Raw genomic sequence first — 13,461 nt, forward strand, 5'->3', positions numbered from 1 at the left:
GCTTTATCTCTATGGTCATTGTAAGTTTTATTTTTAAAACTGCTACTGGTCTGGGTTGGATTCAATGTCTCCAGAAGTCAGGAGCCCTTAGCCTCAAAGCATCATAGATTTGGACCTGGAGGGGATTTCAAGGTCAGAGGTCCAAAGATTTAGTGTTGGAAGGGACCTTACAAATCATCTCATCCAACTGTCTCATTTGACATTAAAGCCCAGAGGGGTACAGTGACTTGCCTGAGGTCACACAGCTAGGAAGTACTGGAAGTAGTATCCCAAACTTCATTTTCTGACTCTGAATCCATCGTACCGAGCTGCCCGCTCCCCTGGGAATCCCTGCCATAGCATCCTAGATTGTCAGAACAACCTAGGATTTGATGAAAGGGGAACAGGCAGCTGGATTTGGCCACGCTGGATTCGGAGTCAGAAAATGTGGGTTGGGATGCCACCTCTAATGCTGTGGAACCTCAGAGGTTAAATAGCTCACCCATGGCTGCCCAGGTTTAGGTGGCAGACTCAGTTTCAAAAAGGGTGGTGAACTCAAAGGGTTGGACACGCCCCTTGAAGCCAGACCCCAACCACAGCTTAGGGGATGAAGTTTCCCTGCTATTTACTGAAGGTCTGGCACACAGGCCAAATGGCCAGCAGGAAAGAATGATCCCTCTTTGCTTTTTCCTCGTGGCTATCTCCAGAAGGAGAGCTTCACATAGGTGTGGTCAGAGGACACTGGCCTCCTGGTGTCCCTCGATTTCCATGCATTTTCCTGGCCTGGAATTCTCTTCTTCCTCACTTAGGATTCCCAGCTTCCTTGGCTTTCCTCAGGTCTCAGTTAAGATCACACCTTCTGCAAGAAGCCTTCTCTGGTCTTCCTTAATGTTCGTGCCTTCCCTCTGTGACAATCCAATTTAGCCTGCCGCTGTCTTGTCTGTAAGTAGTTGGGTTTTTTGTTGTCTCCTCCATTAGACGGGCAACTCCTTGAAGACAGGGGCTGTGTTTGGCCTTTCTTGGTATTTCCAGCACTTGGCATAGTGCCTGGCACATAGTAAGCATTTAATAAATCCTTGCTGACTTGACTCGACTTAATCTAACAGGCAGTGGGGCTATATTATCTGAGTGGTACTTTTAAATTAAATTACATTAACATTTTTAATATAACTGTCATGGGGCTGCACTTGGGCACTTCTCCTAGAGCTGGGCATACATTCTGGCCTCCTGCTAAAGGACATGTATGACATAGCATCTCCTAATTGGTCACTTGGTCCCTAGGCCTGGGGTTACACTGAAGATGACTCAGCCAGGAGGAGCTGCCCACTCAATAGGCCATCAGAGAGCAAACAGCTTTATTTCTCTTCTACTTTGGCTCTCTTCCTGACTTTCCCTTTGAATTCTAGTGGTAGGGGGCAGAACATTTTTCTCCCCTCTCACCCAGTGGTAATGGTGACCCACAACTCAGGTTTACAGCAATGAGAACAGTTTGCCTAGGTGAAACAGGAAGTCTGACTGCTTTCTTCTACATTTGTGTTTCTTCCTGGGCACAGGTCTGCAAACAGCAACCAGCCATCCTGAACAATGCATATTCTCAGCCTTGGTGGTGACTACCTTGTGAATGCAAGCATTCCTGAGTTCCTGAATTAATTCTGGCCACCCAGCAGGAGGTGTTTCCTGAAACTACATTGCTTCTTAGCGGGCAAGGTGACCGCCAGCCAGATCATCCTGAACTTAAAAGGAGTAAAGAGCTATCCCTGACTGGCCAGCAGAGGTGGAACTTAGGAATTGCTCAGACAAGTGGAGGTCTGAGGTGAATGTCTACTCAGCAGTCTTACACCACACCTTTGCCTTTGGGAAAGATTATAATGATGGGGTTGGGTTATGGTTGTGTGTTTTAATTAGGTATCTGTTAATGAATGCTTATGGATCTTTTTCTGCTTTAAGCATTTCTTTTGTAGTTGAGAGAATGAAAAAAGCTCTCTTATACCTGATAAGTATTGCATATTTAGTATCTTTTCTAGAAAGTGCTCCTAAATCCCTTTATGAAGAGGTCCTAGATATGTCAGACCTAAGCATTGTTTAGAGTTGGGGGTCAGCATGCTGTGGCCCTTGGGCCAAATTTAGCCCACCAGGTTCTTAGGTGTACAAAAACAGGAGATGGGCTGGATTTGGCCCTTGGGGTGCAGTTTTCTGACCCGTGGCTTAGAAATGTTCTCTGGAGTTCTGATTTAGGGAAGGGGCATAAATCACCAAAGAGATAAGAAAAGCCTGACTCCTCTTTTGGTGAACACAGGATGACTTTGGGCCCTGTGTGAGTGCAGAACACAGGGCCCTTGTGGGAAAGGGCTTTCTGAGGTCACACCTCATGACCTGGTCCATATTTGTCCTACGTTTGGAGCTAGCTTGTTTGTCCTAGATTTGGGTAAGTTTAGAATTCCATTTGGAATGCTCCGATGTTTTTTAGTGATAGAAATGGGATACCTTATGTGTCACAGGTACGCACTGGAAATATTTTGTTAGGACTTCCATCTGGATTTCCTTGTGCATTGGAAGAGATCCAGTGAAGAAATGTATGGGAGGAATTTTCACCATGGATTGTTTGATTTATCACACGAAGGTAAGGGACTGAATTCTAAGATTTGTTACAAAGACCCCTCATGATCTAGGACCTCATTTGGGGCTACAAATTACTTTCCTTTCAAGAAAAGAACTATTTTTAATTTTTTTCCCTTTTTTCCGCTTTTGCTAGGGTGGTTTTTATAATTCCAATTTTGTTTTCTCCTAATAATTTTGGGTTGGGACAGACACTAAAAAGCAATGGGCAGGAGATAGTCTATGAGAACTTGGTAAAATGTTGTTTGCTTATTACATTTGTCTAGTTTTGTATATGGAGTTAAGTATAATCTCCAGACCCACCAGGTAGGTTAGGTTTTGGCCCTCACAATAGTGTTAACTTTGGGATTTTAAAAAAACAACGCTGAATACAATGCTGGAACCCTTGGCATGGCATTCATGAGACCATTAAGAATCATACCACATGGGCTCTGGTGAGATTCTTTAGTTCAAGGCATTGTGGGAAGCACATAAAAGGATGTTGGGGCTTCCCTGGAACCTCAGTGAGCTATCCAGGGTTGGGAATATGGGCAAATGTTCCCCAACACCCCAGATGATCTGATGGTGATATCAAATATAATGGGAATGAATGAAGTTAGACATTACCAGTGTGTTATTTCTTGAGTCAGAGGACCTGGGTTTAAATTCTGACTCTACCATTAACTTCCTTATGTGAACTTAGAAAGGTCACAGCCTCATTTCCAATGTTAATGCCTGTAATGTAGTTTTCCTTGTCTTACTTTCCCCTTTTCTTTTATCCTTTGGAACATCAGAGCCTTGAAGACAAGGACCAGGTCATTTTGTATATCCAGAGCCTAACATAGTACCTGGCACATAGTAGACTGGTTAAATTGAATTAGGTTCCAGTTTTCTTTCCTAAAATGAGGAGGCTGGAAGAGACGGCCTCCCTAGCTCTTAGTCTATCTTGATGACAATGTCATAGCCATGTTTTCTCGGTCAAGATCCAAAGCTTTCTCCACTATCTCGCTTTCTAGGAAATTTTTGGTGTACTGCATTTTTAGCTGAACGAGACATTTCCTTGGATTCTCAACATGTTTTCTCTTGGTAAATGTATTTCTCAAAGCATTTTTCCTAAAGTATGAGTCTGACCACACCACTCTCCTATTCAATAAATTCCATTGGTTCCCTATTACCTCTAGGTACAAATATAAACCCTCTGTTTGTAATTTAAAGCTCTTTGCACCCTGGCCCCACTCTACCTTTCCAGTCTCATTACCTATCAATCTTCTTCACATACTCTATAGTCCAAACAAATCAACTTTCTTGCTGTTTCTTACATGCAGGACTTCATTTCCCACTTCCGTGCCTATGCACTGGCATCCCTCATGCCTGGCATGCCCTCCCTCCTCATCGCTGCCTCTTGGAATTCTTCACCTCCTTCAAGAATCAGCTGAAGCATCATCTTCAGTATGACGCCTTTCCTTGTCATGCTAGAGACTAGCCCACTAGCCAAGTCACCTTGTATCTCCTCTGTGTCTTATATCCATATATGCTGTCTCCCTGATTCAGTGGAAGTTCCTTGAGGGACACACCTGGTACATAACAGGAGCTTGATGAATGCTTAATTGATTGGTTGATTAATTAATTGATTAACCAATGGCTGATTGGTGGTCCAGGTCATAAATTATGTCAAAATTTCATTTTGCCTTTGATAGTTTTTTCCTCTAAAACTCTCATCCTCTTTTTTCTTTTTTACAACACTTTTATTTTAGGTCCCTTTTTTCAATTACTAAGCATTTATTTTCTCCCCCTCCCAATTTCTCCCCTACCTCCATTGCAAAAAACAAAGAAAAATCCGACCTTGCCCTTTTGTCTTTAGTGGAACTGTTATTGTTTTTTTTTTTGTTGTTGTTGTTGTTGTTTCAGGCAATAGGGTTAAGTGACTTGCCCGGGGTCACACAGCTAGTAAGTGTTATGTGTCTGAGGCTGCGTTTGAACTCAGGTCCTCCTGAATCCAGGGCTACGCCACCTAGCTGCCCCTAGTGGAACTGTTAGACAGAGACTTAGGTGTTTCAGCCCACTGTGCCTGGCATGTGCAAGGTGCTTAATAAATGGATCTTGACAACTTGACTGTTGGTCGATCCAAGGAGGAAGGATTATAGCCTCTCCTTGTTCAGATTCCTCATTCACTTTGAGGTTTACGAAGCACTTTCTCCACCATCATCTACTGAACCAGTCAGTGCAAGGTTAGCATTTCCATTTACAGATGAGGAAACTGAGGCACAGATAATTTGAGTGACTTGTCCAAGGTCACACAGGAAGGATATTAGGACCCTCCCTAAATCATGGGCTGGAAGGGACTTCAGAGTCCATCAACTAGAACCCCCTAATTTACAGATGAAGGATCTGATCATCCAGATCTGGTCCTAGATCTGTGGACAGAAAGGACCTCCGAGGCCATCCAGTCCTATTCCCTCATGTTACAGATGAAAACACTGAGCTCCCTGAAGTGAAGTGACTTGACCAGGGTCACATGTCAAAGCATGCATTTGATCACAATCTCCTGGCACTGCCACATACCCAAAGCTTGGTTCCACTGGATTTGCCCAGAGCCTCTAGTAAGAGCTGACTTCTGACTCTAATTCTGGAAGTGAGGTTTTCCTGCAGAGATCCAAGATCACTGGGTGCTAGCACCCCCACCCCCACGATTGAGAGGAAGAGTCAGTGCACTTACGGAGGAAATACTCTGCTGTGTCGGCTTCATAATCTGCATCCTCAGGGAAGTGATCAATTTGCTTACACAGACCTTTAAAATTCCCTGAAAAACAAGGAAGGAGAAAACAAATGAGTATATCCAGAGCACCAGGGACCCCAGCTCCCACTTGTCTCTTTCTGTCTTCATTACCTCTTAAAAACCCATTGCCCCCTCTTCTCAAAGAACAATCCCCAAACGTTCCCGTTGGTTCATGCAGGCATCGGGCAGTCTAGGACCTGGGGCCCTGGAGAGAGGCTCTAAGGGCCTGGCTTCTATGCTTAGAGCTATTCTCCTGGGGGTTATCTGTGCCTTGATTAGCAGGAAGAGTTTTTTATCTTGGTCTGAGGACTGTCACTGAACTGGCAATGAAGTCCTAGTCAACTCGATGTAGCTGAGGCCGTAAATTCTCTGTTGTGAACAGTGAGGGAGGTAGGGCAGCTAAGCCAGGGACCAGGAAGGGCAGCACTGGCTGCTAGTAGTCCTGAGGTGAGGGGGTCTACTGTGATGTCTTTCTCCCATTCTGAGACAGTCTGCAGGCCACAGATGAAAGCACTCCAGGGCTGGGGGTTTGCAAAGTGGCCTCTACACGGTGGCAGCTGAGCTAATTATGTTGGCAGGAGGGAGAGCGAGAGCACCAGGTGAAATCTCTTCCTGGAAGATCAGTGCTCCTTTCTGATGTTTCTGAGCAGATTTCCTTTGTTGCCTGTTTGTGTTTTTCTGTGCTGTATGTGTCTCTGGATAAGTCTCTTGCAAAGGACTGTGTTATAAAATGCCTGAAGTCTCGGGCACATTAAACATCTAAGGGTTTGGATTATGATGACTCTATCGCAAAGTCTTAAAACATTTAAAACATTTTTAGTTCCAGATTCTCTCTTCCTCCTTCTCTCTCTGCCTCCTTCTCCAACCCATAAAGAAGGCAAGAAAAATGATATGAAGTCATGCAAAACTCATTTCCACATTAGCCATGTTCTGGTGGGAATAAAAAGAAAAAGAGAGGAAGAGAAAAAAAATAGCTTCAGTCTGCACTCTGAGACCATCAGTTCTCTATCTGGAGGATCATAAAGTCTTTGGTAACTCTGAACCCTGTCTTCTGTTGTTCTGCTGGTCAGAGGTCACAGGACCCTAACAATGGTTGAGGAATGGGATATAGAGGTTATTCAAATCCTCCAGTTATGAGAATTACCATACAGACATTCGTGAACAATGAAAAACCTTAGTGTAACAACAAAACATGGAAATGACACTGAATGCTCATTCAACAGTCAACAAAATTTTACAGCCATATCCTGCCTCGCCCAGACAAATGTCATTCAGCAATAATACCATTGCTGTGGTAGAACTGAATCTGACTATAATGCCGTTGGGTTGATTGCCTTGTATGCAAAGGAGATAATTCCATGAAGTATAGAAATAACCATCCCCTGAAATAGGCTGTTTCACCTACAATTGGGTTTTGTGGGCTGATTAGAAGTGTTAAATAGGGTGAGGTCACATCAGATCCTATTATGTGCCATATACTGTGTTACATCCCAAGGATCCTCAAATCTGAAAGGTGAGATGAAAAAGGCACAAAAATCGCTTTGAAAAATAAATTGTAAATATATATTTAGTTTATATATATGCACATATAATATAAACATTTATATAATAGTATGTGCATATTATTATATATAATTATATTATATTAGCTGGGCTGGGCTGAACTACATTATATATGTGCGCACACACACACATATATGTATACACATATGCACATATATAAAATAAAAGCCATGAGAGGCAGTATGGTATAGTGGATAGAAAGCTGGCCTCAGAGTCGGGGAGACCTGAGTCTGAATACTGCTTGACACACAGGAAATCAAAGAAAGCTTCATGGAGGAGATGGCATTTGATCTGAGTCTTGAAGGTTAGATGGGACTTTAACTGGTCTAGATTAGGAGGAGGCCATTCTAGGCCTAGAGAACAGGATAAGCAAGAGGCTGCCTAAGGTCGGGAAAGTGTGAGATGTGTTCATGCAACAGTGAGCTGGAGAAGGAAATGGCAAACCGCTCTAGTATCTTTGCTGAGAAAACCCCAAATGGGGTCACAAAAGAGTCAGACGTGACCGAGAATGATTAAACGACAAAAGAGGTGTATCTAAAACTGTAAATGCCAGTTGGATACAGATTGCGAAGGCCTGTGGAAATCAGGCTTAAGCATTTGGACTTTATTTGGTAGGAACAGGGAGCCATCAGAAGTGTTGAAGCATGACCACATCTGTGTAATTGGGCAGGGTGGCCTAGATGGGATCGGGCGGGGTGGGGTGGGGACGCCTGGAGGCAGGGAGACAGCTTAGTACGGTATTGCAGCAGTCCAAAAGAGAAAAAAAAAAGTCTAGGGAGGTTGTGACTCCAATTGCTATAGTCCAAAAAAGTAAAAAAAAAAAAGCCAAAACAATATCCATCACAAATGTAATAATGTTGATAAAAAAATTGCATAATTGTAATGACCAATTTTGGCCTTGGGGCAGAGATAAAGAAATGCATTTCCCTCCTTTCCTTCAAAAAGTGAGGGATGATTGCGGCAGATTGTCATAGGTGCTGTTAGATGGGCTGTTTGCTTGTCAGATGAGAAGGTTTATAGGGTGGGCATATTCAGAAATACATCCACCTGAAATAGACTGAAGTGTAAAAAACCCAAGAGGCATCAATACAACTTCGACTTTAAAAGAAGAATGAAGGCTTCTCGCCTGACTTAGCTTGGTGGATGTGGGAAAGAGAAGGAGATCGATAGGAGAAATGCTGTCCAGAGAGAATCAACAGGCCTTAGTAACAGGTTGGGCGGGGCTGAAGAAGGGAGAAAGCTGAGTGACCATCAGGATCTGATCCTGGGTCACTGGGAGGACGGACAAACACCCGATTCCTTGAGGTAGGAGACTTTAATTTTTGTCTTTGTCTCACTGTGCCAAGCAGAGTGCCTGGCCCATAATTTCTGCTTAATCACTCACTCACTCACCCACTCACTCACTCACTCACTCACTCAATAGACCCTCATCAAGCCTAGCATGGTTTATGTTCCCAGCTCTGGGCATTTTCACCCACTGTCCCTCCTTGTGTTCTCTCCTTTAGGACTCAGCTCAGGTCACACGTCCAATAAGAGACCTTACAGACTGTCCCCTCTGAGACCACTTGCCATCTCTTCTGTCCACGTCTGGTATTCCAAGTTCACTCTTCTATTAGACTGTAAGCTCTTTGAGGGCAGGGGCCCTGGTTTTTTCTTTTTCTTCTTCTTTTCTTTCTATCTCCATTGCTTAGCTCAAGGCCTGACATTTAGAAAGTGCTTAACAATGCTTGTTGACTGACTCACTAATTACTAAGTACTGGGATTCAAAGACCAAAAAATTATTAAATAAAACTTAAAATAAAAATTAAATAAAAAAATTGAAGCTGAAGGTAACCTCTGAAGAGGTTAGGGTGCAACCCTCCCATTTTACAGATGAGGATGCCCAGAGACATTAAGAAACTTGCCCAGGATCACACGGCTAGTATGTGTCTCAGGCAGGATTTGAGCCCAGGCTTTCCTGATTCCAAGTCTGGCCCTCTATCCATCATACCTTGCTGTCTCTCATAGGCAGGCTGGGTAAGAACTCACCAAGGGTGCTACCTGAAGATGCCTGGTGCTGAACATTCTAACTAGGTGCTAAGGTCAGTTGTGCTTATTTGCTGATTGGCTGACTTTTTATGTTAGCTAAAAACTGGAAATAAAGTGAGTTCCCCTCCATTGGTGAATGACTGAACACTGTGGTACATGAAAATAATTGCACATTACTGCATGGTAAGGAATGACCAGTAAGGACAATTCAGACAAACATAGGAAGACTTAGAGGACCTGATACAGTATGAAGGAAGCAGAGCCAGGAAAGCAAAGTATTCAATGTCCACAATGATATTAACAGAAAGGTTATAAGATGCGATCCATTGCTGGGTAATTACAATGATCCAGCTTGGCCTTGGAGAAGAGATGAAAAAATGGTTTCCTTCCTTTTACTGGGGAGGTGGGAGGGCTAGGAAGGGTACGGCTCACCAAAGGTCAGGCTGCTAACCAAAATTTGGTCTGGGGTCCTTTCATTCCTAATCCGGCTCTAAAAACATGTATCTAAAAACATGATTCTGAGAAGGGGTCCGCAGGCTTCACCAGACTGACTGTGACAGGAGTCCAGGATGCCAAAAGAGTCAAGAACCCTTGTCCTAGGTCAATTCACATTTTTAAAGCACTTACAGCTTTACACAGTATACTTTCCTCCTGACAACTTTAGAATAGATGGTATGAGTGTACCCTCTTCATTTTATAGATGTAAATACTGAGACCCAGCAAGTTTAGACCATCTGTCCAAGATCGCACATTTGTGTCGGGAGTTGGGCCTTGAATTCAGAGTCTTTTTGTTTTTTTGTTTTTTGTTTTTGCTTTTTAGAGAGGTAATCGGGGTGAAGTGATTTGCCCTGGGTCACACAGCAAATAAATGTCAATTATCTGAGGTCAGATTGGAACTCAGGTCCTCCTGACTCCAAGGCTAGAGCTCTATCTCCTGTGCCACCTAGCTGCTCCAAATTGAGGGTTTTTGATTCAAAGACCAGTGCCCTCTCCATGGTACCAAGCTTTCTCATCTAGGCTGCCTCCTCCCAGATACCATATTCTTTCTGCTGATGTGCAGCTTGCCTCAGGAATTGAGAACAGTTTAGAAAATCTTATGGTGAGCACCCTGGTAGCTGGTGCCTCCAACCAAACGTGTATTAGAATGACTTTGGAATTACAGGTCCAGGAGAGAATGACAGTGAGAAAGTGGCCTTCACCAGGCAGCCATTTCTCTAAGAGACAGCTTGGCCTCTCTCCTTGGCTCTGGCTCTAGGGAAGAGGTGGTCAGACATTCTCAGGGACTCACAGGAATGGTTTACTGGCTTGCCTGGTTAGGATAGGCAAACAGATACAAACGATTCTCTGTCAACCAACCCCCCAGCCAATCAGCGTAATAAAGATCAAATCCCTAAGGTCCTTTACACAGACCCTCCGACTAACTCTCAGCGTCCTCCTAGAGCTGGGCACAGGCTGAGCTGATGTGGAAAGCTCAGAGATGGCTTCTTTGGCAAGCCAGCTGCTGCTGCTGCCAGGGACAAACCATTTCAAGATGGGAAATTTCAGCTTGCAGGTATTAAGTAGCCTAAGAGGAGGTTTCATCAGCTTTGTAAAAACCGTGTTAATATCCCCCAATACCAACTGCTGCCTCCTTTCTTTGTGGTACAATGAGCTGCTCATGGAAACCTGATCATTAGCAGTGGGCCAGACATTGGTTTATTTCCTCCATATTCATGAAAAGCTGAAAGAGCTGCTGAATGAGCTTCCACGGAGGACGTGTGTATAACGTACGCTGAGGTCGGCCCAGGGGGCAGTCAAGTAATTTTTTTAAGTGGGGGCAAATGACAGGGTTCGTTTGTTTGGCTCGCTCCACGCTCAGACGCTTTCTATCTCAGGGCCGTTTGGTAGGGCACAACGGAGCAGCTGGTCCAGTGCCTGTCTGAGTAGTAGATGCTTAACCAATGACGGTTGATTGATTGATTGAGGAGAGGACTGACTTTGGGGTGGGGTAAGGACCTGAGTCTGCTGGGTGACTGACTCTAGGCTACTCAATTACTTACAGGCTGCTGGAATCTTCTCTGGGCTTCAGAGGAGTAGCCTCTGGGGTTATTTTGTTATTTTATGACAACTCCTATTTCTACAAAGAACTTTGACATTTGCCATGCAATTTCTTGACAACAGCCCTGTTACTTATCAGCCCAAGTATTATTACCCAACACATACAGTATGATATGATGAACATTCATTAAGTGCCTACTGTGTGCCAGTCACTGTACTAAGGGATGAGGATACAAATAAAGTTCCTGCCCTCAAGGAGTTTACAGTCTAACAAGGAAAGACAATACATGATATGCAAAAGGATGCTGAAAAGGGTGGGTTGGTGTTCCAGATCTCCAAATGACAACCATTTTATAGATGAGGAGACTGAGAATTGGAGAGGTTAAATGATTTATCAAGGGTCATGCTGCTAGGATGTATCAGAGCCTGAATTTGAACCCAGGTCCTTTCTAAACCTAGCTTCAGAGCTCTTTTTGCTACACCACTATTGGAGTGGATGAATTTCTAATCCTGTGATTCACAAGGGCCTTCGAGGATACATCACCACTCCTGAATTCAAATCTGGCCTTAGACACTTACTAGCTGTGAGACCCTTGGCAAGTCATTTAACCCTCAGTTTTTTTGCCTCAGTTTCCTCATTTGTAAAATGAGCTGGAGAAGGAAATGGCAAACCACTCCAGTATCTTTGCCAAGAAAACCCTAAATGGGGTCGCGAAGAGTTGGACGTGAGTGAATGACAACAACGATTCAGGAGAGACTCTTTTGTCCTCTAATGCTCTGGCTGCTAATCCTTATTGTTGCAGTTTGTCCTTGCTTCTGGAAGAGGACCCTGGCATCAGGAAGGTGGTGCCATGACTTGCAGGTGAATTGGATTTAAGTGAGGCAGGGCTGTGCAGAGTCACCAGTCTCCCTTTCTCCCCCACAGCCATCTGGGTCCAGTGGCCAGATATAGGTCAGGACAACTGGAAATGGGCTGATTCTAGCACCACTTCTTCCAGGAAGCCTTTTGGGTTACTGCAGCCCCCAGCCTTCTGATTTGTTCCCCCTCTGAACACTGTTTGTGTGGGAGCAGAGATTGTATCATGTACTTCTCTGTCATCTCCTCCTCCCAGAGACTCCTCTCCTCTCATACCTAGCACCCAGCACCATGCTAGGCACATGGTAGCTGTTCAACTGATCTTATCCACTGATGGGAGTGCAACCCTCTGTGACAGAAGTCAACAAGGCTACATACTGTGGCTGCGATTACTTGTAACTCCAGGGAATCCAGCTAGAAGAAACTCAACCTACTTGTCTGGAGGAGGTTTATTGATGGAATAAAGGTACCTTGAAAGCATAAGGAAGTAGCCAATGTGAAATGTCATCTATTAAGTGGAATTTGCTACTTTGGATCTGTAACATGTTTGAAGGTGGTTGGTTTCCTTTCATCTCTTTTCATCTCATCACTTTTTCCCCCTCAAAAACTTTCAATGGGGGGGCAGCTAGGTGGTGCAGTGGATAGAGTGCTGGAGTCAGGAGGACCTGAGTTCAAATCCACCCTCAGACACTTGACACTTACTAGCTGTGTGACCCTGGGCAAGTCACTTAACTCCATTGCCTAGCCAAAAAATAACAACAACAACAAAAAACCCCAAAACAAAAACAAACAAACAAAAAACTTTCAATGGTTCCCCATACCCTACTGGAGAAAGTTCTAACTCCCTGATCTGAAACGAGAGCACTACCTTTCCCTCTGTCCCCCAAGCTCCCAGGCTCTGATTCATATTTGAGTTTTCTCTCTCCCTCTCTTCACACATCCAATTACTTTCTGACTCCTGTCAATTAGGTACATTCCAGTCTCTTCCTTCTTCAATATTTCCTTTCTACTCTGATACCAAGATCGTCTTCTTCTTCTTCTTCTTCTTCTTTTTTTTGGTTAGGCAATGGAGTTAAGTGACTTGCCCAGGGTCACACAGCTAGTAAATGTTATGTGTCTGAGGCCGGATTTGAACTCAGGTCCTCCTGAATCCAGGGCCGGTGCTGTATCCACTGTGCCACCTAGCTGCCCCCCCCCAAGATTATCTTCTTAATGCACAGGTCTGATAATGGCACTCCTCTGCTCAAAAGCCTTCACTGGCTCCCTATCTCCTGCAGAATAAAGTTCCAGTTCTTTAACTTGGCATTCAAAGCCTTTCACAATCTGGTTCTAGTCTTCTCTTGTACCACTCCCCTCTCCAGACATATTCCTCAAAATCATCTCAACCTCTCCCACTTCTGAGCATGTGCATTTCCTCATCCCTGGAATGATTTACTGGTACCCCCCCCCCCCCAGCACACACCTGTGTAAGTTGAAACTTTTTTCCTCGTTCAAGGCTCAGCTCAGGTATGTCTTCCATGTAGCCTTCCCTGCCCCTCCAACCTAGAAGTCATTCTTCCCTCTTTCAAGTTCCATTTGCTTCCTTCACGTCTCAGCTAAAGTCCTCCCTTCTGCAAGAAGAGAAGTC

General features: G+C 44.2%; 1 protein-coding gene across 1 annotated transcript in view; it reads right to left on the reverse strand.

Moving 5' to 3' along the window:
* CACNG2 (calcium voltage-gated channel auxiliary subunit gamma 2) overlaps positions 1-13,461 on the reverse strand; it is a 158,339-nt gene that overhangs the window by 14,911 nt on the left and 129,967 nt on the right. Inside the window, exon 2 of the mRNA XM_020982499.2 lies at positions 5,291-5,374. Within this exon, the coding sequence (XP_020838158.1) occupies positions 5,291-5,374 (84 nt within the window). The remainder of the gene's footprint in view (positions 1-5,290; positions 5,375-13,461) is intronic.

This window comes from Phascolarctos cinereus, unplaced genomic scaffold (assembly GCF_003287225.1).
Source record: "Phascolarctos cinereus isolate Bilbo 61053 unplaced genomic scaffold, phaCin_HiC Scaffold_1;HRSCAF=81, whole genome shotgun sequence".
Taxonomy (NCBI): Eukaryota; Metazoa; Chordata; class Mammalia; order Diprotodontia; family Phascolarctidae; genus Phascolarctos; species Phascolarctos cinereus.